We start from the raw sequence: 25,356 nt of genomic DNA, 5'->3' as shown, positions 1-25,356 counted from the left end.
CTGAGTATCTTCTTAACCACCATGGTGAATATTGGCAGAGAGAACATCTGGAATCCCAAGTTTAATTAATAAAATTGACACCTAATGCATTAGATTAAATATACATCAAAGGCATCTTTAGAAGCAGAATTTTATCCAGAAGAGAGTAGTAAGATGATTTGCTAATGACTTGATTAATTGTATTAACATACCTAAAGAAGCAACTTATCAATGAATTATCTGAAGGGTGAGCATACAAATATTCAGGAAAAATGCATCAGTTTATTACCTGGCTTTCAATTTTCAGGAAGGGGATATGGATGAATGGAGTGCAGTCCTGCAACTGCATATGGCTCAGAGAGCATTGTGCATTGTGAGTGAAGTTACTGTTACTTGTCAATAGCCGAACAGGTGTCTTCTACTAGTTACACTGAATCTGCCAATTACTGCCATTTATATTCCCAATTAGATATGCCATTCCCCTTCCAAAGCTCTGCTCCAACATACACAATCCAATGTTGTAAACCAGTTTCACTCACGGTATTGCATGATGGAAAGGAGGAGGTGTGGTCATGCATCAGATCTATTTTAATTGCAGACATGTGCTAGCTATTTGTTATGGAGAAAGTCACATAACCCAGAAGTCTCTGTTTACTTATGTATAATCTGGGGCTAAGGAATAACTATCTTGCAGAGCATGGACATGAAAACCAAAAATAATATAAATGAATATTCTATGTCAGAAGTAAACATAATGAAGTAGCAAAAAGAGAAGCTCTTAATATTCCTCATTTATTCAACAAAAAATATCTGAATGTCCCATATGCCCGTCTTCCTGAAAAGAAATGGTATATGAGCGAAATAAATCAATCAGAAAAAGACTTGTATCATATGATATCACAGATATGAGGAATTCTTAATCTCAGGAAACAAACTGAGGGTTGCTGGAGTGATGGAGGGTGGGAGAGATGGGGTGGCTGGGTGATAGACATTGGGGAGGGTATGTGCTATGGTGAGTGCTGTGAATTGTGTAAGACTGTTGAATCACAGGCCCATACCTCTGAAACAAATAATACATTATATGTTAAGAAGAAGAAGAAGAAGAAGAAGAAGAAGAAGAAGAAGAAGAAGAAGAAGAAGAAGAAGAAGAAGATAGTAGGAAGGGAAAAATGAAGGGGGGGAAATGGGTGGGGGAGAAGAACCATGAAAGACTATGGACTCTGAAAAACAAACTGAGGGTTCTAGAGGGGAGGGGAATGGGGGGATGGGTTAGCCTGGTGATGGGTGTTAAAGAGGACATGTACTGAAGAGAGCACTGCGTGTTATACTCAAACAATGAATCATGGAACACTACATCAAAAACTAATGATGTAATGTATGATGATTAACATAACATAATAAAATTAAAAAAATAAAAAAAAGAAATGGTATATGAAATGAATAGGACTTGCTCCTTGCTGTGATACATGGAAAAGAAAAGTTTTTTTTTTTTTTCCCCCAGATTCCACGTTCACTGTATTTCTAATCATGGTGGTGACAAAGTAAAACCTCATTTAGTGAATGATTCAGTAGTATCTTTCAGTATTCTGCAGTTTGAGAATTTCTTCATCTTTTTCATCTGCTTAGAAAGTGAAATGCTGTGGATTTGAGTGTTCCCTGTACTTGTTTGAAGCGGCCACCCAGGTTTCTTGTAGATTAGTACCAATCTTCGTGTTTCTTCTCTAGAGAGATGCTGCCACATATCAGTTCTTTAGCCCTTCATACCTCAGAAAGAGCCAGCAGATCTCTGAAAGCACTAAGGGAAAAGGAAGATGATAATTGCTTTGCTTTTCTTATAATAGAAAATCTGTAATGTAGGTTGCACAAGGGAAAGGCAAGATTTGTTCATTGCTGTAGCTCCAGAAGTTAGTAAAGCACCCACCTAATGTAGGTACTCAAGGTAAAATGAGTACAAAGTAAAAATGGGTTTCCATCTCAAATATCAGGGCCTGACACAACACACATTATTATTGTTGGGCTTGTTCACCCCCAAGGCTGTGCTCCTGACTTCCTCATGAGACTCTCTCTCTCTCCTATGATGCAGCCCTGATATTTACTGAATATCCACAATATGTTAGTATCCTATCCAATCCTCAAAGCAGCCCTAATAGGTAAGTAAATATTATCCCCAAATTACCTATAAGGAATATTAGTCTCATAAAGGATAAATCACTCTTTCAATTTACACAGCTAGGTATTAGGTATGGACACTATTAAAATGTAGCTGTATCTAATCATTTTTTACTATTTTCTTCAGATTATAAAATATATGTCAGTTTTAGAAAACCTGAAAGAAAAAAAAAAGTAATTATACTGAAGGAAAAGAAAAAAAGTCAACTGAAATCCTATAATTCAGTCATTTCTCCTATTAACATTTTGGCATTTTTTTCAAATGTTTTTCTTAATTATTTATATGAAATTTTACATATTATACAAAATTCATATTCTTTCCATGTTGCCACACAGCTTCCAAAATGGAAAGAGTTCATATTTTCCATGATCATGTTTATCTTTTTTAAAAAATTTTATTTAAAATCAATTAATTAACTTAAAGTGTATTATTAGTTTCAGAGGTAAAGTTTAGTGATTCATCAGTTGTGTATAACACCCAGTGCCCATTACATCACGTGCCCTCCTTAATGTCCATCCCCCAGTTACCCCATCCCCCCACCCACCTCCCCTCCAGCAACCCTCTGTTTGTTTCCTAGAGTTAAGAGTCTCTTATGGTTTGTCTCCCTCTCTGATTGTATCTTATTTTATTTTACCCTCCCTTCCCCTATGTTCATCTGTTTTGTTTCTTAAGTTCCACGTATGAGTGAAATCATATGATAATTGTCTTTCTCTGATTGGCTTATGCTTATCTTTTATTTTTTTAAGTTTTTAAATAAATGAATCAATAATGGAAGGAAAGAAGGAAGGAAGAAAGGATGTGAAGAAAGGGAGGGAGGGGGAGAGAGAGGCAGAGAGGGAGGTAGGGAAGGAGGAGGGAGGGAGGGAGAGACAGAAAGAGTGAGAGAATGAGAGAGAGGGAGGGAAGGAAGGGAGGGGAGAGGAAGAGAGAGAAAGAGGCAGAGAGAGAGGGAGGGAGGGAAAGAAAGAAGGGAGGGAGAGAGAGGGTGGGAGGGAGGGAGGAAGGAGAGGAAGAGGGAGAGAGAAGGAAGAAGGGAAGAAGAATCTGAGAATCCAAGTTAGTGGGCTAAGGGATGGTGCTAGGCCAATGAAGAGGTAGTTTTTCCCTTCCCAGATCCCATGGACACTCCAGCGGTGCATCCTTTAGTGACAGTTCTCCAATGTGTGTCCCCTATATAATCTGATGTTGCAATTCAGCAATTCTAGGAGTGGAGGGGTTCAGCACCATGGCCAGTTGCCGAGGCTGGCCTTTGGATCCACACTGGCTGTGGTTCTTTTTAAGTGATGCTCTTTGCTGACTGATTCATTGCCAATTACCCCTTCTGTGGCTGACTTGGGCGGTCAGTTCTATGGTGAAACTGACCTAGGTCATTCCCATTTAATTAATTTCTTAGGGAAGAACAATGTTTTTGTTTGCTTGTTTGTTTTGTTTTGTTTTTTTTTCCTAGAAGTACTAATGGGAAAGAGATTTCTTCTCTTAGTCCGTTCCTCTTCTCACTTTGTAACACATCTCATTCACACCACCTGTGACAGTCTGACCTCTGCAGAATTCCAACAGCACTAACCCATACTGCAGGTGGGAGAATCAAAGAGCAGATATTACATGACTGGGAAACTGTTGTAAGAACTAAGCAAGACATCAATAGTACATGTAGGTCATTCATCCTTACAAGAGTTCGGTGCCTTTGAACTGAGGCAGAATGTGCAACTGCAATGAGTACAGCTGTAATAAAGTGAGAATCCAGGAATAGCATAAACACATGCATAGCAATGTCCTTGGGAAGGCAAGCATAGGGTGCAGAGGCCAAAGCAGTTGAGTGAATAATCAACTCATTGTGATATCTTGAGATACTGGTGAAAGAATTGCACATCCTCCAGAAAGTCAAATGGACATTTACATTAGCTCTTTTGAAATCTAGACATTTGAATGAGCCAACCCACACATATTTATAAAATGTTTAACATGTTTCTGAATTTGTACTGAATACTATGGAAAATATTTTAAGTGCTTCTGTTTTTCAAGAGCCTGCACTCAGGGCGCCTGGGTGTCTCAGTCATTAAGCATCTGTCTTCTGCTCAGGTCATGATCCCAGGGTCCTGGGATCGAGCCACGCATCGGGCTCCCTGCTCAGCGGGAAGCCTGCTTCTCCCTCTCCCACTCCCCCTCCTTGTGTTCTCTTTCTCATTGTGTCTCTCTGTCAAATAAATAAATAAAATCTTTAAAAAAAGAGCCTACACTTAAGCACTATACTAAATATGTTAAATATGTATTCCACTTAAAATCACATGACAGTCCTACAAACTATATCCAAACCCATTTTACAGATGAAGGAACTGATGGTCAGTGATGTGGTCAGTTGCCCAAGATCACATAGTTCCATTATTGTAGACCTGGGGTTGGAACCCCTTCCAGGCCTACCCCAATGTCCTGACATTAATAATTAAAATGTTCTAAACCTTTATAAAACAGTTACATACTAAATATCATTAAGTCCATGTTCATGGTTAAACTGTGACAATGGAGGGATCAGAGTGGGGGCAGGAGCCCAGAAATGCTTTATGAATGAACCCTGACTTATCTGGACATTTTATTATAAAAAAAAAAATAAAGGAATGCCGGTGTTTCAAAGTGTCAGGGGATCAAGGTGCGCCCCCTTTTTCATAACTTTTGTCATTAATGTAATAGGAATTTGTTGAACAAGTACATTAAGTCAGGTGCTGAGCTAGCCACAGGGGGTTAAAAGTTGTATTTACCAGTCCCTAATTTCAGGGAGTTCTCAACCTGGTAAAATAATTATTTCTATTTAGATTATTTTAACTTTGTAATATTAACTTAAAGTATATGATTCTATATTACCAAAACCATACACCATAACTGCATTGAGATAGCATTTTTTTAAGGTAGTTAAGTGACAGAATATGGATATAAATTAGAATCTGGACTTGAGCAACCATCCGTAAATCTAGAGTGTTTAATTGAGTGAGATTTAGAAATTTCCTAACAACTAAAGACCTATGTTTCATTGTTTTAGTGATACATAAAGATTTGTTCTGGTTTGAGTGTCAAGCCCACTGGAATCATGTTGCTTACAGTTAGTTTCTGATATTTTTTTTCAGAAAGTCTCACTTGGGGCGCCTGGGTGGCTCAGTTGGTTAAGCGACTGCCTTCGGCTCAGGTCATGATCCTGGAGTCCTGGGGTCGAGTCCCGCATCGGGCTCCCTGCTCGGCAGGGAGTCTGCTTCTCCCTCTGACCCTCCCCCCTCTCATGTGCTCTCTCTCATTCTCTCTCACACAAATAAATAAATAAAATCTTTAAAAAAAAAAAAGAAAGAAAGAAAGTCTCACTTGGGCACATGGAAGAATGTTCATTAGCCCTGCATCTTTCCAAGCAAGGGTCTTTACAATACTGGGTAACCCATGGAGTTGAAATTTGCCTTCTCATTCTAAAGCCTATGCTTCTCCCTTAGCATTGCCCCATTCTTCTTTTCTACAACTCTCTGCTTTCCACCCATCAAATTATTTCCTGAGACTTCATTCTTGCTAAGCTAAGCTACATAACATACATGTATGTATGGTGGGATGCAGATGTTCAGAAGGTAAGAAACGAGAGTGAATGGGAGTATAATTTTTCCCAGTAAGGTAGTGGTGAGAATATTAGTGTTGGAGTCAGATAGAGCTTGGTTGTCACCCTAATTCTTTGTGTTCTTGAGTAAGTCATGTGGCTTCTTTGACACAACACTTTTTGTAGGGTTTTGTTCAGGAAGAATTGAAACAACATAAATAGAGTACTCACTTTATGTGAGAAGCTTAATAATATAAGTGAATACCAATGTTGATAATCTGAAAAATTAGAAGTGGAAAGGTTAGTTCTGAAGGTCAGATGAAGTCAGGCATTGGGGACTTCCATATGAGTGCTCATCTATTTCATTAATTGTAAATGAAGGCCTTTCCACGAGTGACTTTTTGCTGAAATACAATCTTAAACAAGAGTTCCCATTCCCTTTTGTTCAGGCTATCTGAAGTTCAAAGATTGTGAAAGTTAAAGTGACATCCATGTTTGAATTGTTCAGATAAAACCAAGCAAGAAGATCTAATCAAAGAAGACTTTTGGGTGAAAACACTGTGATATGTATGTCCTTAGACAGAAGATGTTAGTTCCAAGGTTGAAGAAATTGACATGTTTATCCACAGTATGTTGGTGGGGGAGAAAGATGAAAAATTAAGTTAGAAATATTTTGGAAACATTTCAAGCTTCCTGTAAAAATTGTTATGTGCTTTAGGGCCTTGAGCAGTATTTACATTGTTTCATTTTAACTATATCTCAAACCACATGAAAACAAGTTTTTATTTAATTAGTAAAAGTGTTTTTTTTTTGTTTTTTTTTTTTTGTTCTGTTTTGTTTTGTTTTGTTTTGGTTGGTTTTTCCCCTAACATGTTCCTGGCCAGAAAGCTAGCCTCTGCATATTTTTGTCTTTGACCTCTACAGTTGCGCATGGGAAATTTTATCTTGCCTTAAGAAATTAGAAACTAGTTAAAGCTAGTAGTGGAATATCACTTGCCACTGAGGTAAAAGTGGAGATATATAATTCAGATTACGGAGTTTGATAATCTCTTGAGAATTAAGTTTTTCTTCATTTCTAATAATGAACTTTTCTAGGTAAGATAGAATATTTCCTAGGACTAACATTCTTCTTTCTTCACAGTAACACCTAGTGTAGATACGATTCCAAACATCCTTCTTGATGAATTTCAGAAATTCCCTGTTTCCCTAACTGTTTAAACAAACTAATTTTCACTCCATTTGTTTTAATAGAAGATTTCTAGTGTTACCATGGGATAATTGATGGAGGAGTGGGTAAAATTCATTCACATCTGCCATTTTTTTTTGTTGTTAATTAAAAAGTAACTTGAACTGGAGGGGATAGTCAATAATTTACACATCAGTCATATATAGTGTCAAGTTTTATAGTTTTATATAGTTTTATATAGTTTATATAGTTTTCAGTGGTCCAGCTATGCAGGATAAGGAATTTGTTTTTAATGAAATTTATGTATTTTTCCCATTATGAAAGATAGCTATGCCCACTACAAATACAGAGAAAAACAAAAAGAAAGAAAATGAAAGCTTCGGTTAATATTTTAGTAAGTGCGTTCTTTGGTTTATTCTCACATAGTTCTCATCTGTTTCTTTTCCAAAGTTGTGATTTAGTTTTGATATATACTTTTCTACCCTGCCTTTATATAATTTAAATCAGGAAGGTGTAAACTATTGAATATCCCTTTTATTAGATATTACTTTTTAATTTTATCAAAAAATGGCAGTCACTACTGAGTATACTTTTGAAATGATATTAGTACTTTATAAGTATCATATAGATGTCTATGTGATATTCCATCTGCTGATTCTGCCTAAGTTTATTCAAAGTTTTATTTTTTTTCTCTCTTTCCAAATGTTTGGACTTTACCTCCAATTTTTAAATTATTAGACATTTTGAAAAAGAAATCACCATACTTCAGTTTGTTTTCTTAGAAGAGACTTCCAGGATGTTGGTACTAGATAAAAAGTTATGAACATTTTTTTAGTCCCTCAATACTTACTGATTTATGTTTTTTTTCAATAATAATGGTGGGATTTTTATTTTGCATTATTTTTGGGCAATAAAAAAGATTTGGCTAAATTAAGTAAACAATGTAAAGAAGGAACAATATTAATTCACTTTTGAGGGAAGGTCAACAAATTGCTATAAATACTCATGAAATTTTCATAACCTATTTTTCATGAGAAGGTAAGTGTGTTAATTAAAGTTCATGTTTTCATTAGATGCAGTAAGAGGGAAGTAGCTACCTTTTATTTAATAAGATACACACATTCATTCCTCTGAATCTTAGATTATCAGTGGGATTATTGGATGGAATAGCAAACTTGCTGAGGCAAGGTTAGGGTGTGGGAGAGGAAGGCTGACTTTAACCTTGATAAGGATGTGGATGGGGTTATGAATGCTGACTCTGCTTCCTCCTGCCCAGATGTTCTGAGGCAAGAAGAGTATGGTGATGACAGTGGCAGTGGATGGAAGTAGAATATGGGGGCAGCAGCCAACTTGGAAATTTACTACTTGAAGTTTCAGGATTTAAAAATACCAATATACATACACACAGAACCTCAACCTGATCAATGTAACAAATCAACTCATCTAAGTGTTTCTTATTACATTTGAAAGTTATACATCTGGTTAACTTAAAGAAATCACCCAAGGATTTAAAAACAATGGACTTGGGACATGTAGTTAGACATTTAAAAAGATGAAATAAGAGAAGAACTCTACCTTATTTCATATACCAGAATAAAATCCAAATGAAATGAAGTGGAAGAAAATGGAAGAATTCTGTAATGATCTCAGAAAGGGAGGTCATGTTAAACCATAACACAAATCCATAAAATAAGCCATAAAAGAAAAAGAAAATGATGGCTTTTTCAGCAAAAGAATGTCTGCTGAATGATAAAAAAAAAATTAGAATTAAAAAACAAAGAAAAAAGGCAAAAGCAAAAGACAACAGCAAAAAGATATTGGCACAATTAATGTTATAGAAAATGGACTAAATAGAAATCAATAAGAAAATGACAGAAAAAAATAGGCAAAAAATATGAGGAGATAGATCATAAAAGAGAAAATGAAAATATTTTCAAACTCATTCACTTTAAGGGAAATGTATATTAAAACTGCTAAGAAATATACTGTTTTTGCCTATCACACAGGCAGAATTCCAAAAGCTTGAACGTATTTTCTAGACAAGCCTGTGGAGAAAAGTCATTCTCATAAATTGCTGGTAAGAGTTTGAATAGGCACAAATTTTGTAGGGGACAATTTGGCAGTGCCTGTCAAAATTGCAAATGATGAACACTTGTGACCATTCGTTCTTTACCTAAGAATGCACGCGACAGAAAGTCTTGCACACATCCAAAATGAGGGCTACATACGAGGTATTTCAGCAATATTAGGGGTCAACAATAGATAGACTACCTAAATATTTATCAATAGAAAACTGGCTAATACATATATCACATATATCATTCAATAAATACTATGCAGCTGCAAAAAAGAATGAGACAACTTTTTATATACTAATGTTAGAAAATTCCTAGGATAGATTAAGTGAAAATGAAAAGGTCCATAAAAATGTGCATTGTATTTCACCATTAGGGTAAAAAGTTAAATGAGGAGAAATAAAGAATACATATCTTTGCATATATAGAGTATTGCATATATTGCCATCTATATGCATAAGTAAAATGCAGATATATATTGCATTTATAAATTGCATATATAAAGTATTGCATATATAAAGTATAAATTGTACATATAGAGTATATATACACAAATGCATACATATATACATGTATAAAGTATATATGGCTTGCATATGCCTATTTTTTTTTTCTGGAAGGAGAAACAGGCGATTAATAACAGTGATTAGCTATAGGGAATATATAGAAGATTAGCTTATGGAAACAGGGATGGGAGGAAGATCCATTACTATATCCAAAAAGTTAAATTAAAAAAAAATAGTCACTTTGACCCATTTATAATTAAATTCATCTTCTGAAGCTGGAATAATAATATATACAAATATTTAAATACTTGGTTTTAATCATTTTCATTGGCTCTCTGAAAGTACACAGTATAACACTGAAACCCACCAAAAGCAGCACATAGAATAAATAAGTAGGGAGAAAGGATGTGATTCTTTTCCTTTTATTCTTCTTTCTGTGACTTACGGTGGATTTACATTTTCAAATGTTTAAAATTTCTGACTTACTGCTAAGAAATAATTGTCAAATGTCTTTTTTCCTTTTAAGAAGAAAATTGAGACACACATCAAAGTGAAACCTCTAATATTAATTTTACTTGGCTTATTACCTAGAACGGCCGTTTATAAGGCACACTGTTTCCTTCAATAGTTTGTTAGCTCTGGGACAAATTTTATTTTATAAATAAAGGGTGTGTGGGGTGTGTGTTGTGTGAAGAGAAAGAGAGAGGGAGGTGTTCTAGTTTCTCTCTTGTGTGTGTCTCATGACTAGTACCACTTTCCACCCACCTGCACAAGGAAAGAAAAACAAAAACAAAACAAAACAAAAAAACTAGAGATCATCCTTAGGGGAGTCTCCCTTTATCACCTCCCCTCCAATATCCAAGTGACAATATCCAAGAGAGACCATCACCATATTATCACTTGGAAATCCATCCTTCCTGCCCTCTCTTTACCTAAGGCCCTGGATCTTTCATCTAGATTACTGTTAGTCTTACAGCCAGCCTTGCCTTCTAATCAAATTATCATACAGCTGCCAAAATAATATTTTTTTTTTATATAAGATAAAGCAAACAACAAAAAAAGTTAAAAACTCTCCTCTCATCCTCAGTGTGATTTGAGTTCTTAATAAATTTCTCAAATGTTAATTTGAGTTGGTAATCTCTGATTTACTAATTCACCAGACGCCCATTCCTTAAAGGGAAATAAAATACACAGTTACCTCGCACACACTTCCCTCCCTAAAAGCCTTAATGCAGTCTCTCAATAAGTAAATTGATAAAAAATTGTGCTGGTAGCATTAGTCCTGGATGATATAAGCTAGGCTGGCATGATCATGATACTGCTGCATGGACATGGACTCCCCCACCATGTTTCCTTGCACCTCCGAGTGTTGGCACATGCTTCTCCTGGCTGTGTGTTGGTGCTCCTTCTTCCAGCCAAATCTCAGACCTGCCACTGCTCTGCTGGAGCTTCAAGGCTCCCTACCCTGCACTTGTTTGGCTCCTGGCACTAAACACTGTATGCTACCAACACACTTTTTATCAATTTACTTATTGAGAGACTCCATTAAGACTTTTAGGGAGGGGAGTGTGTCTTCTAACTCTATCTCTTTTATCTCCTTTATACATCACCTGCCACTAAAGGCAGAGGTAGATATCAGTACCTTTTTATTCAAGGAAAGAAGGAAGAAAGAGGGAGAGGGAGGGGAGAGAGAAGGAGGGAAGGAAGGTAGGAAGGAAGGAAGGGGGAAGAGAAAAAAGGAAAGGATGGAGAGAGGGAAGGGAGGAGGAGGAAGAAAAAGAAGAAATAATTTTTAATCATTGGCAAAATTTGACCAATTGTGAGAACTTAAAAGTTGTTGAAGAAATAATGAACAAATTATGAAATGAAGTCAGTGATGAATGCATAATCTATCATTTTTCAATTGTAATAAGTTTGATGCCCACCCCCCCCCCATCTGAAGCAACCAAGTGTTGTTCAGTGCAGGAAGCAGTGCCTTAGGGCCATAAAGAGGGTGGGAGTGAGCAGCCTACAGGAGAAACAGAAAGCAACTCCTGCCCCCTTAATGCCTCACTGTTGAGCACACTGTTGCAGCTGTTCTGCTAAAACACATCTTAGGAGAGAAGTGGGAGACATTTAGCTTTCAGTTTCTAAGGGGACCAAACAATAAAACGTTCACAAACTTGAAAGTTTACACATAAGTCTTAATTAATTGCATTTAACTGTTCATTTTGCTAAGTCTGAGCTATTCTGAAGGGGGAAAAATGCTGCAATTTTTTTGACAAAAGGGTACTGGCAGGAGCTTCCATAAAATCGGAGGAGGGCCAGAGGGGAGGGAGAACTAGATAGAAAAAAATGTACCTCTCCCCCTGAATCTGTCACAGCCTCCTAAGGGGTGTCTTCCAAGTTCAGTTTAGACTGAATCAGTGCATATGGCCTATGCCACAGGCAGAGTAAAAAGGGTCAAGCGGACCTGGATTTGAATGCTAGTTGCACCTCTGGGTCATGGGTGCTTAACCTCACTGATCCTCAGGTTCCTTATTCATGAAATGAGGATAATAATTTTCCCATGGGGGATTAAAGATGGAGGGTATAAACTTCCTATTTAAGTGCTGTTCATATAGCAGGCACTTGAAAATGGCAGCTAAAATGATTATTTCCTCACCTTTGCCTTTGCTTTCAGACTTAACCTAACTCGATGCCCACTGTCCTCCCTTTACTTATCCAGAATTTAGTTTTCCTCCAAAGCATAACTCAAGATTCATTTTCTCCATTCAAAAATCATTCAAACACAAAGAATGTGTATTATTTCTAAATGTGATATTCCCAGTTTCCAAAATTATTGATGGCCATTAGGATATGGTGCATTTTATTACTTAACTGTTCATGTTCTGAAAACATGTCCTTTCACATCCAGAAAGGGATGTGTGTATCAGCTGACCTAGAATTCGGTTCTGGAATCTGTGGGCAAAGCATGTTATTCCTTTACAAATCCAACAGGATTCTGGTCCTGGAGAGAATCATTCTTTACCTTTAGGATAGAGAGACCTGGCCTTGCTTACAGAATATTCTAGTATGCAAGGCTGCCCTTGGGCACGGATGCCATCCAGTCTTCCTCTCCCTTTCACAGATGACAGCAAACCTCGGCTCAGCAGCAGCCCACCCTCGGCCACCCTGGGCAGTCTGCTGGATGACCAGCACTGGCACTCGGTCCTCATTGAGCGGGTCGGCAAGCAGGTGAACTTCTCTGTGGACAAGCACACACAGCACTTCCGCACCAAGGGCGAGGCAGATGCCTTAGACATCGACTATGAGGTGAGTTGACTCTCCCTGCAGGTCCCCAAGCCCTTTGCACAGCATCAGTTAAAAACAAAAAATCAGCAAACAAAAAAGCAATTGAGAGAAGATGGGGTGCCCTGACAAGTCTTACCATGGGCTCATCTCCTCTGTCTAAGCCCACGCAGCCTTCAGTGAAGAGTCCAAGGAGGGCATCTGAGCAGTGTTTGTGGGGAGAAGTGTCTTGGTAACAATGGGACATCAGCAAATTGTGTGCATTTTAAAATCAAGAAATCTCCTTTTTCACTTTAAAATTTTTTGTCCTGCCTGTAGCCTTCCTGTATAACTGTGTACTCTTGTAGTTACACTCAGTTGTTCTTTTTTCAAAAATCAATTTCAATTAGCTGGGAAAATACAGAAATTATACTAACATAATATTATATGTCAAGTATACCTGAAGAAAAAAAGAGAGAGAAACAAAATCCAAAGGAATCTAAAATGCACACTAGGGGCACTTGTGTTCAACCTTCATTCCTATGCAACTCTCGACAATATACACGGACAGTCATTTCTTTCTTGCTTTCTTGTATGAGAGCAAGGAATGCACTGAGCCTACAACACAAAGAAGGTTGCACAGAGTTTGGCAAACTGGCAGACAAAAGTTACCCATCTTTGCGAGTAGTTCAGTTCAACAAGTGTGCCTCTGCTGTATACCAGACTTTTTTCTAGGCAATAAATATACAGAGATGAATGAAACAGGGTGCTTTTGTTCAAGAAGCTTACAGAACTTTTTTGCAGGATTGTGGCAAGGCCAGTTTTATGTTTTAGACTAGTAATTCTGAATGTCTGTAGCAGGAGTCAGCCCAATTAGCATCCCTTGGGGAATTTGTTAAAAATGAAAATACTCAGGTCCCACCCAGACCTGCTGAATCAGAAACTCTGGGAGAAGAGCTCAAAAATTTGTTTTAGAAATCCTCCAGGTGACACTCTACTGTTTGAAAAGTACTATTTTGATCAGTAAGTATAAGTCTGTAGCTTAGACTTGTGGGGAGGTGGAGGCAGGGCATTGATAGACAGATAGTGGGAAACTCTGTTAGGCGACGATTCTAGTCACCAGTGGGGTGCATACTAGAACAGTGGAGGTGGAGATGAATAATTGAAAAATTAGGGTCTGACTTACATTTATCAATCACCATCATGAGCTATAAGAAAGATTTACTCTTTTGATCCTAACTTTAGCTTAGCATACTGTTGATAAGTTATGCCATTCATTAACTTCAAAAAAGAATTTGTCACTCTGACTCAGAAAGATACCAGGTAGATTATTTTTTTTTGATTTGCTGATAACTGGAAATCTATGAATATCAATCATCTTTCTTTATCAAGTTTAAGTGATTTAAAGTGATTGAAAGTGATTTAAGTGATTGAAAAAAGAAAAAAAATAGAGAATACACATGGCATTAAAAGAGATATCTTTTATGAACTTGAGGACAACAGAAAACATAAAATCATCTGTAACTCTACCCACCTAGGAGATGGTTCTAAAATTCTCCCAGTTGCCTGATTTAACCTTTATTTTCAAGCTTCTGTCTACCTATCTCTCCTGTGTAGAGAATGTTTATGGGATCACAGCTGAGTGGCATTAAATTGAATGTCAGCATTTGAGGGAAGTGAAATCCAGTGATGTCACTCAGTTTATGAAATTGGAACAGATTTCTTCAGGAAATGTCTGAATTTCACATTGCGTTATAAAAAGCATCACCTAGGAAAGAAACATCTTGGAGAATTCCTTTGAAGTAACCTCTGTTTCAGAGAATTCAAGCCCCTGCCAGAGTGCCCAGCCAGCTTGCCCCAGTGACCATATAAGAAGACAGTGAGTCTAACGGTGACATTACAAATTGACTATAACATGAGAATTATGTGTTGAGAGGTTTCTGGGACAACTGGAGCTCTCCAGTCTTTGCAGATTCACCTTAAAGACTATGTGTAAAAAAAAAAGAGCTGTAGAATAGGAGTCTTAATTGCCACTTTACCACTAACTAGTTGTATAAACCTGGGAAATGAAAGCTCTTAGCTTCAGTTATCCAGAAGCAATAATTATACCCTATTAGCAGGAATAAAGATAAACAGAATATCTAAGTCTATAGATTATTTTATAACAATGTTGTCTATTAATGAGAATCTAGGTTATTAATTTGATTTCTGCCATGGGATCATATGTGCTCATATGTGCCCTGGATACCACCAGCTAGCAGGGTAACTAAAATCAGGTCCTTGGGTTCCTATGACCCATTGTCAGAGCCCTGCTGCTCTAAAGCTATGCCCTTTCAAATTTTATACCAAGGTTGATTATATTATGAAAACCTATGTTCCTCTTAAAATTTTAACATTATGAAGTAATAATTGGCAAGAAAATATGGTAGCTTTCATCTTAGACTAACTTAAGGATATCAGTGAATGACATCATGCCTTTCTATGAGGCCCCCTGAGGACTTTCGTTACACTAAGGTGTATTAAGTTCTTGTTTCTTTTCCCACCTAGGGCTGGGAATCTTCTGTCAAAAATAAATTAGATAGATAGATAATGATAGAGGATAGATAGATAGATAGATGATAGATAGATAGATAGGTAGATAGATAGATAGATAGATAGATAGATGATAGCTAGATAGAAGCAGAAAGAATGTAAATCCTTTGCTTCTCATTGGAATGTCATCCTAGTTCACATCACTCAGCCTATATGATTTTCTCCGAAGGCATGTGAGAAAGACTATAGCAATTCACTTCACTTCCGGTCTGGAGCAGAAGGATTTTAGAAAAGAGATATTTTTAGGATCTTAGTAAGGGCCCAGTTCTCTGAGATTCATATAATCCATTAATTCTTTTCCTATCAAAAGTGCTCAGTGATCCTGTTTACATAGCCATTTTACAAGCACCAGAACTATTAAAAACATTTTTTTAAATACATGATTTTCATATTACCACATCATAAATAATGAAAAGGCTTTTTACAAAATAAAATATACATATATATTTTAATAAAAATACTTAGTTAAAAAAACTAGATTAAACTAAACCCTATAAACATTTAAAAACGTGTATGTATATGTATATCTTCAAATGTAAGTTTTATCAAAATTTTAAAGAAAATATGAGATAGTACTTTTTAATCAAGGATTGTGGGAGGTTCTTCTAAGTCTGACATAAATTTCAGGAACCTGGAAATAAAATATATGAAAATAACCATATAAAATTAAAATAAAAATTCCACATAACCTTCTATAAAAATACATACATAGTGATATCACTACCCCAATAACTTAGAAAAGTATTTCAACATTTAATTAATAAGTAAACATCTCCTACAAATAATTCTTAATGGACAACTTAAAGGAGAAATAAAGAAAATGAATATGTAAGAAGTACAAATTGCTCTCAAATATATGAAACAATGTTTAACTGCACTCATTAAGAAAAGGAAGGCAAATTCATGCTACAATAGTTTTCACTTAGATTGCAAAGACTAAAAATGTTATAATGTTGGCATGGGTATGGAGAAACCAGAGCTATTTCATCCATTGTTAGTGGGATGGTAATTAATATTATACCAAAGAAAAGGCGATGTCTTCAAAATTGTAAACACGTGGTCTTCAACCCAACGGTTCTGTTTCTAGCAGTTTATCCTATGGGCATAAGTAAATATATGCAATGGGACATATGTTAGGAATAATGAAAGATTGGAAATTCCCCAGAAGTCCTTCAAAAGGGCGTTAATTAAGAATTATGCTAAGCTCCATAGGGAAACGGCTCTGCCAGTGTGCCCTGGTGACCTCACATGGTCTATGTGGTCCACACAACCAGAGCTTTGCTCAATAGCTGATCTGAGTCTTGGCAGGATGCCTTATGATCTTCCTGAAACACCAGAGGTTGGAGGCCTGCAATTAGCAGCTTCAAGGCTATTTCCCATTTCACTGCACCTGCCCCCTGGGAGACTGTCATAACACAGTTTCTTGTTGCCTCCCAGGTTTTGATAAGGCATGAGGCATTCTGCCCTGTGCTGTCAGAATAGAGTTGTGTCATCAAGAATTGCTTAGCTGAAGGACACTTCTTTTAGAACTCATGTTTAAGGGACTGGCCAGACATAATACAACTGCTTATTTAGTGATTGAAATAATTAGAGTAAGATCTATAGCAACAAGGAACCCTCCCCCCCCACAGCTTATATTGTGGTCATCTGACCCTCCCCTTTTTAGCATCATTTTTTGGTGTGTGGGACAGGTGGGCGGCAGTGTTTGGCTACTCTTGCCTTTGCTGACTCTGTAAGTCACAAACCATCTGAATCTACAAGTGGTGCCTTTACCTTTACAGGTGGGTCAGGTCTTGGCTTTGGGCTCATCTTGTTTGGTGTGTGTGCTTGACAAAGCCATACAGAAGTATTATGCAGCCATCAGAAAGAATGAGGCAGCCCTATATATCCTGATGTGGAACCATTTCTAATATAAATTGTTAAAGGAAAAGAAAAATGAAGTGCACTGCAGTGTAAGAGTACCTGTGTTTAGGATTAGAAAGAAACCATGGACTTGACAGCAGACAGCATGTAGACAGAAATCTCTGGAAGTGACTAAGGACAGACAAGGCAGACAATAAGAGAATGGGTTCAATGAAGAGGGAAGCCTTACTTTTCACTGACTACTTTTTTTTTAAGATTTTATTTATTTATTTGAGACAGAGAGAATGAGATACAGAGAGCATGAGAGGGAGGAGGGTCAGAGGGAGAAGCAGACTCCCTGCCGAGCAGGGAGCCCGATGCGGGGCTCGATCCTGGGACTCCAGGATCATGACCTGAGCCGAAGGCAGTCGCTTAACCAACTGAGCCACCCAGGCGCCCTCACTGACTACTTTTTAAAAAACATTTTGAATTTTGTACCAAATGTAGAAGTATTTTAAGGAGAAATTGAGGCAATAGAAAGAATATATGACTTAAAAGATATTTCTTATATTTTCTGCTAAAATTACAACCTCTGATTTATGTTTATTCATAGTGTTTTTTTTCAAAAACACTTGTCACTTTAGAATGTTATTGAATTTACTTATTTTTAATTGTCTATCACCTCATCCCCACACCAGTCATAGAATTCAAGCTCATCATAAGGGCTGATGTCCATAAATACATGTTACGTAAATGAAGGAAGTTTCTTTCTGTAATTATAAAAGGTAACGATTGATGGCCAACTTTGGTTTCCGTAAGAAGTTCTTTATAGGTCTGCCATGCTTGAAGGCCACCTCTTGCCACCACCCTTACTTGGCTTTGCCTAAAGGGCACTTCTCTTAGAACTCAGACATGATTAAAGGACTGGCCAGACATAATACAACTACTTATTTAGTGATCAAAATAACCACAGATCACTAAGGAAGTGGTTTTCCAGATCATGTGGCAGTGTAATTGTTATTGATCCTTTTTTCTATGGAAACTCAGCTGCAAGGCTAAAGTAGAAGGCCTATGTGGAGGAAAATAAATGAAAAAAAAATAAAATAAGGAAAAAGAAAATAAGTAGATGAAAAGTGGAAATAAAGAAGAAGAAAATGGAAAGGGAAAAAACATGAAATACTACTTTGTTGGTGTTTTGTGATTTTGTTTTATCTTTGAAGGAACCATGTGAGGGAAATTATTATGTCTTATATACATAAACATAAAACCAAGACAAGAGATGCTGATGACCACCCCCCATCCCCATTCCCCAGTAGCTATTGGGTAACGCAAACAAGATTTGAGCTCAGCTCTGTGCAGCTGCTCAACTGGAGATCCTCCGGTGACCAGGCACTCTCTCTGAAGGCGGAATAACCCTTCAAGATACAAACACGTGTTCTGGTCCTGATTCTGGCCTCTGCATGTATTTAAGACTTGAAGTCACATTAATCTCTAACATTTTTCTTTCTGCTTTTAAGTTTAAGATTGTCATGATTTGTGGAATTTCTAATGTTGTGTTTCCCCAAGTTTAAAACAGCAAACTGAAATATAAAAACTTCTCTTAAATGCAAATTAAAAGTAAACCAATTGTGTTGAATATGATGGAGGGAGTATTTCAATATTACCAATATGCCACAATGGAAAAAAAAAAATCTTTGTTTTTATTAACATGAACTAAAAGAACAAATGAAAAAAATTCCTTCTTATTTTATTTCAGCTGCTATTGGTGGAGGTGTAGAGGTTTTAATTATCTGATAAGACATCTTGAGGCTGGCTGAATTTGGGCTGAATTATTATAACCATCAATAAAATATTATAGAATTAGTCAGGCCACAGTTAAATCTGTGTAGAGCCTGAGGCAAGAGTACAAATGAAAGCCCACATACCATAAGTTTAAATATTTAAAGGGTTACAAATAAGCTAACAAACTGTTGAATAAAATATGTTCTATTCTGTTTTGATGAATGTACCTTCCCAGCCACATCCCATATGTGCACATCCTGTCCATGGTATAAACAGCTATCCCCAGGCCACTGCTCAGACCTGTCAGCCCATGGTCCATTCTCAGGAGGGCAGATGGGGAGAGAGATATTCGGGCCCTCAAAGTACTTTCAGAACTGTTTAAGCAAGAAGCTCTGGGATGCTTTGTAGGAAGATAGTGGTTTATAAGGGTGGTAGCAGCTGTCTATAGCTGTTTCTCCTTGACTCCACCATGAAGAAGAATGGAACTGGAGAATGGTCAAAGTGGGGCCCTCCTAGGTGCCTAGGTGTATAGGGGATACGAAGTTAGGATTTCAAATGAGCTCTTTGTTTGAATACTAAAACATACAAAGTTTAACCCATTGTCCAAAAACCTAAGGTAAAGTATTGTAAGTTCACTCAGACAAAACGAATTATAAACACATGTTGAACCAGTTGGGCTGTGTCAGTCCCCGATGTCTATGAATCTGTAAAAAGATACCCATTTAGGGGTGCCTGGATGGATAACTGAGTTAAGCATCTGACTCTTGGTTTCCACTCATGTCATGATCTCCGGGGCATGAGATTAAGCCCCATGTTGGGCTCCACACTCAGTGTGGAGTCTGCTTGAGATTCTTTTTCTTCCTCTCCCTCTGCCCCTCTCCTGCTCTCTCTTCTCTTTCTCTCTCTCTAAAGTAATAAATAAATAAACCTTTAAAAAATGCCATCAGTGTTCCCTCATATTCAATGTAGGGCTGTGTCTGGGTCAGATATTGCTCACCTTTCTGTCCGCAGTAAAGCAGACATAGGACATTTCTTATCCAGAAATATGGGGACACTGGGAATTTGTGAAAGAATAGGTTATAGAAGCAATGAAGAAGAGGTACTTTTTGGTTAACATGTAACCAATTACCTCCTCTCAATATGTGACCCTAAAGTAGGCACAAAAATAAGACATCATATGCACCATATGCTTTTTAAAATTAAAGAGATCAGACATTCCAAAAAAGTTACAAACTGAGTCATTGATCAAGTCAAATAGTAGAGCAGAAGCCATAAAATGGTGACCCTGGGGAAGATTTGGACTGCTATTATCTCACTTGGCTTTTTTTAATTTTATTTTATTTTTAACTATTTGAATTTGAGCTAATATTTAAAAATCAAGAGATTTCACAGGAAAATTGGGATTCCTGATTTCATTTGAAATGGCAGAAACTCATCAACCTTTGAGAACATTCCAAAGGTCAGTGATGGACTCCTCTTCCATAAAGGCCACAAACTCTACATATGGCTCAACAAACACAAAGCCAGTGTGAATTTTGAAGATGGAAAAAGAAGACAGCTGTTTGAATCTATTTTCATACACCCTGTACTACAAAGTGGACTATCAGAGCAAAAGTGAGACAAATATTCACAAACGAGAAACTTCAAAAGTATCAGAAATCCAAGTCTGACAGAAAAAGGAATCTTCCAGACAGGAAGACTCCCAAATTTAAACAGGGCCAGGGAAAAAGCCAATAAGAAAGAATGAACTCATTGCCATGGAAGTAACATCAAAGATTGAAAAAGATAGAAGCAAATGCCAGACAAAGAAGAAGAATGAGATCAAAGGAAGAGAGAGTGTCAGATTCTGGGACCTCATACATTTAATATCAAAGCAGGCTTTCTTCTGGGAGTCATCTAGTTGGAGCCCACCTGTGACACCAACAAACCCATTAATTTACCAGATGGACAATGTTGCCTAAGACACTGAGACTGTGAGTGAAACTTTACAATCTAACACCTGGTTTTGTTGACTACTAAGATCAATGAAAGGCACACTATGCAATTTGCCAAGACCAAACAAACAAGAAAAGTAAGCAAAGAAAGCAGCTGAATTGACCAAAAGTACAATAAGGCAAAAGCAACTTTAGAAGTAAATTGCTATTGTTCTTTTTTTAAGCAATTCAACAAGTATTTGTTGGATTTATTGTGTTTGAATCATACCTCTTGCATTAAATATTAAAAAGTGAATAAGATATTGTCTGTGTCCTTGAGAAACATTTTTAGGGAGATATTTCAAAACATTCAACAAATATTTATTCAGCATCTATTATATATCAGGCATAATTTTAATCATAATCACTGGAAAATTGGAATATGTCAAAGAAAAGAACAAGGAAGTCTACCCTCATGGTGCTTGCATTTTAGTAGGAGAGACAAACCATAAGCAGTAAATATAACAAGTAAGTAAATTTCACATGCAAAAGAAAGAAGAATAAAAAATATATCTAGGTCATGGATTGGAAGTTCAGAGATGAAGGGAGGGGCACCTGGGTGTCTCAGTTGGCTAAGCATCTGCCTCTTGATTTAAGCTCAAGTCATAATCTCGGGGTTGTGATATTGAGCCCTGCATTGGGCTCCATGCTGAGCATGGAGCCTCCTTGAGGTTCTGTCTCTCCCTTTCCCTCTGTGTCCCAACCCTGGCATGTGTATGTACTCCCTCTCTCTCTCTATCAAAAAATAAGTAAAATAAAATAAAATAATTTTTAAAAAGATGAAGGGAAACAGGTTGCAATTTTGGATATGTTGATCAGGGTAGACATCATTGAGATGGTATCAATTGAACAAAGACTTAAAAAATAAAAGAAGTGAGGTGTTTTTTTTAAAGATTTTATTTATTTATTTGACAAAGAGATAGAGAGAGAGCACAAGTAGGCAGAGCAGCAGGCAGCGGGAGAGGGAGAACCAGAATTCCCACTTAGCAGGGAGCCCAACATGGAGCTCGATCCCAGGACCCTGGGATCATGACCTGAGCTGAAGTCAGCCACTTAACCGATTGAGCCACCCAGGTGCCCCAAGAAGTGAGTTTGCTAAAGGCTATTTAGAAAAAAAAAAAATAAATAAAAATAAAGGCTATTTGGAAAGAACTGGCTTAGGGCATCTGGCTCCCTTACACTGTAACAACTATGTAGTGTCATATGAGAAAATGAGTTAACAGAAGCTGGATTTCCAGCTCTGTGATCCATATCTTGAAGGTCCTTGGGCGACATACAGATGACGCACCCTGAAATATAATCTCTGTTCAATATCATCAATATCTGCCCCAATGTGAAATATGCTGGAGTCTGAATGGATGGGCAGGATCATATCATCAGAATCCTAGAGAATGAAATTAGCAAATGAAGAGATTCATGGAAGACAGCCAGGTTTGTCTTGAGAGCAAAGATTAATTCAACAAGACTCATTAAAGTTTGAAAGAAATACATGGGCAATTGTAAACACAATAATGATATGTGAGGCAATAAAAAGAATAGTTTGTACAACACAGACAATTGAAGTAACTGGAAAAAAAATAGGATAGAAATTCAGGAAATCAAACAAACAAACCAAACAAACCAAAAATAATACTTTGTATAATAATGACTGAATAAAAGAAATGCAGAACAGAACCTGAGAAGATATTCCCACTACTTGCAGAACAAGTGATACAGAATATTACACTCAACTGTATAATTACTAGTCTTCCTAAATTTGAAAAGAAAATTGAATATAGACAATAACCATAAAGTTCTAGCATGGTCTCCCTTTCTCTTTATTTTCCACTCAATATAAGTGGGAAGCTAGAACCAACCAGTGGTCTTTTTAAAGGAGCACACAGCATATTAATTTCCAGTGTTCTGAACATCTGAAAACCAGAGCGAGGCTTCTAGATTCTTAGGGGAAAGTTTGTCTGTCTGTTTATTAATTCAAAACAAAGAAAAGGCACTCAATTGAATTGCCATTGAATAAAATATCAATATATAATATCACAACCTTCAGACTGAAAAAAATATTAGAAGAATTACTCTCCATATGTTTTTTTTTTTAAAGATTTTATTTATTTATTTGAGACAGAGAGAATGAGATACAGAGAGCATGAGAGGGAGGAGGGTCAGAGGGAGAAGCAGACTCCCTGCCGAGCAGGGAGCCCGATGCCGGACTCGATCCCGGGACTCCAGGATCATGACCTGAGCCGAAGGCAGTCGCTTAACCAACTGAGCCACCCAGGCACCCTCTCCATATATTTTTTTTTCAGAAGTTCTGGAATATAATGACCAAAATGTCATTTTGGAGGAACTTCTTAACTGAGAAGTTGCTACAGCGCAAACAACCTTACTAACAGCGAGCACTGTGTGCCAGGACCCATTCTCAATTCTTCAGGTGTAAGACAGTTTTTAATTCTCACATTACCCAGTCAAGCTCAGCTGTTTATGTAACAGAAGTATTATTATTATCCTCATTTTGCATATGAGGATCGTGAAGCCCATAGAAGTTAGGTATTTTTCCCAAGGCCCACAGAAAGTGCAAAGCAGATATGGGTTTGAATCCAGTAAGAGAAGTTTCTGAAGCATTGCCTTTAAGCACTTGCCTGTGGAAAGGGAGAAGATGAATACTGACATAATTTATAAATTTATGCAATTTTATAACAATTGGCACATAATGTAATACCTTAAAAAGGAATTTCAAAGTGGAAAAAAGTGGGTAGACTGATTAATAATAATAATAATAGTTTAAGTAAACAAAATGCAGGACAAGTTGGGGTTGAAGTATAAAAGACAACAATCTGTGTTTCACAGAAAGTAATCCAAAGTCATAGTTTGAGAAGCTAGATCATCATAGTGACTGTCTTCCAAGTCAGCATTAAAACACAGTAAGCATTGCCCAGTAAACTTAAAAATTACCTAAATTTCCTCAGGTGGCAAGTAGCCTCATTGCTCTAATAAACAAACACCAGACACACATTGTTTACAAGAAACACAGTTTTGCAGAAATAATAAAAAAATAATTTTTTATAAAAATTTGGAATTGGGGACAAAGATACACCAACTAAATTTATAGAAAAAGCAGAATTGGAAAAAAATAATACCACTGGAAGTAAAAATTAAAATCAGAAGATAAAAAGGTCATCATAAAATAATAATCAGTGTTGTCTCTAAAAACATCCACACTAGGCAGATGCATATATCAAGAAAAATATCAATCAAATACAAAAACCCCCAAAATACAAAACAAAACTGTCCATTCCTACTAGTTAGATATTGGTTAACACTACCCTTAGATGAGCTGCTTGTGTGGCAATTTCCGGATGTGGAGACCAGGAGCCAAACTCAAGGAAGTGATCATTGGTTTTCCAGTTACACTGCTAGATGAATGAACTAATAACATTAAAGGAGAAAAGCCAGTGTTGTAAACTTGGGAGACAGTCAATCAGATGCCAGCTGAACTAAGCAGAATAGCTTGAGAATGAATCAATATTCAATATGTAAATGATGGTTAAAATAATTTGGTCATCCCAGGTCATGCAGAAGAGTGAATTTAGTGTGAATTGCTTGATGGACAGAAACATAGTTTAGAATAATATTTTAATTTTTATTCTGAAAAAAATCAATATTATATGTGTAAGAAAGAAATCAATATATGAAGCAAATTTTTCCATTCTAATTTATCTGATAACAAACTATAATTCAAGAGTATAGTTATAACCCTGAATTCTTAGCTACTTGAAAAATTTGAAAATATAAAATACATCAAAAATTTACACACACATTCAAATGTGCAGAAACATAATTTTGTTTCTTTTCCCCAACTGAATTTGATACGCACATCAGCCCCTGCTTCCCCTGATGGCAGAAAAATCTAACCTTGATAATGAATGATAACTAGTTAATGCTTGTTTAAAACTTAGTGCACTGTGTAAATATTGCGTTGTATCAGTGTTTCCTCTTTCCCCCTTATTCTTTCCTTTTCCCTGGGCAGAACACTGGCTGGAGGGCTTGTGTATTATCCTGAACTAGGGGAGACTTGGGGATAAAATATTGGCTTCTATGGCTGCTGTCCATGGTACTTGTTATGGGTTCATGCTTTGAGGTCTGGTCACTTGGACTCTCTCAGGCCTCTAGATCCAGCTACTAACCTCAGTCCATCCATATCCTGCATCCTGCTCTCATAGGCTAGGGGATCCTCAACAGTCTACCTCCCACTATACTAGAGTGACCAGGTTATTGTGAAGAACCCTCAGACCTTTCTGTATTGTCATTTACCTCAACCATTGATAGTCTGTCTCCCTTCTGGCGAAGTTTTACTCTCGGACCCTGCTGAATTTGAGAAATCTGTAATAAACTGTTTGGGGAATAAGGGGGGAATAACTATGTTTTCCAAAATCTGTCTTGTGATCA

The 25,356-nt window shown here is 36.9% G+C and overlaps 1 protein-coding gene across 1 annotated transcript in view; it reads left to right on the top strand.

Annotated features, from left to right (window-relative positions):
* CNTNAP5 (contactin associated protein family member 5) overlaps window positions 1-25,356 on the top strand; it is an 819,371-nt gene that overhangs the window by 382,660 nt on the left and 411,355 nt on the right. The window contains exon 6 of the mRNA XM_064586403.1: window positions 12,588-12,772. Within this exon, the coding sequence (XP_064442473.1) occupies window positions 12,588-12,772 (185 nt within the window). The remainder of the gene's footprint in view (window positions 1-12,587; window positions 12,773-25,356) is intronic.

The sequence above is a fragment of the Mirounga angustirostris genome, unplaced genomic scaffold, assembly GCF_029215605.1.
Source record: "Mirounga angustirostris isolate CCGP_5_RB_7025 unplaced genomic scaffold, mMirAng1.0.hap1 SCAF_3, whole genome shotgun sequence".
Lineage (NCBI taxonomy): Eukaryota > Metazoa > Chordata > Mammalia > Carnivora > Phocidae > Mirounga > Mirounga angustirostris.
This window is presented reverse-complemented; position numbering and strand designations above follow the sequence as displayed.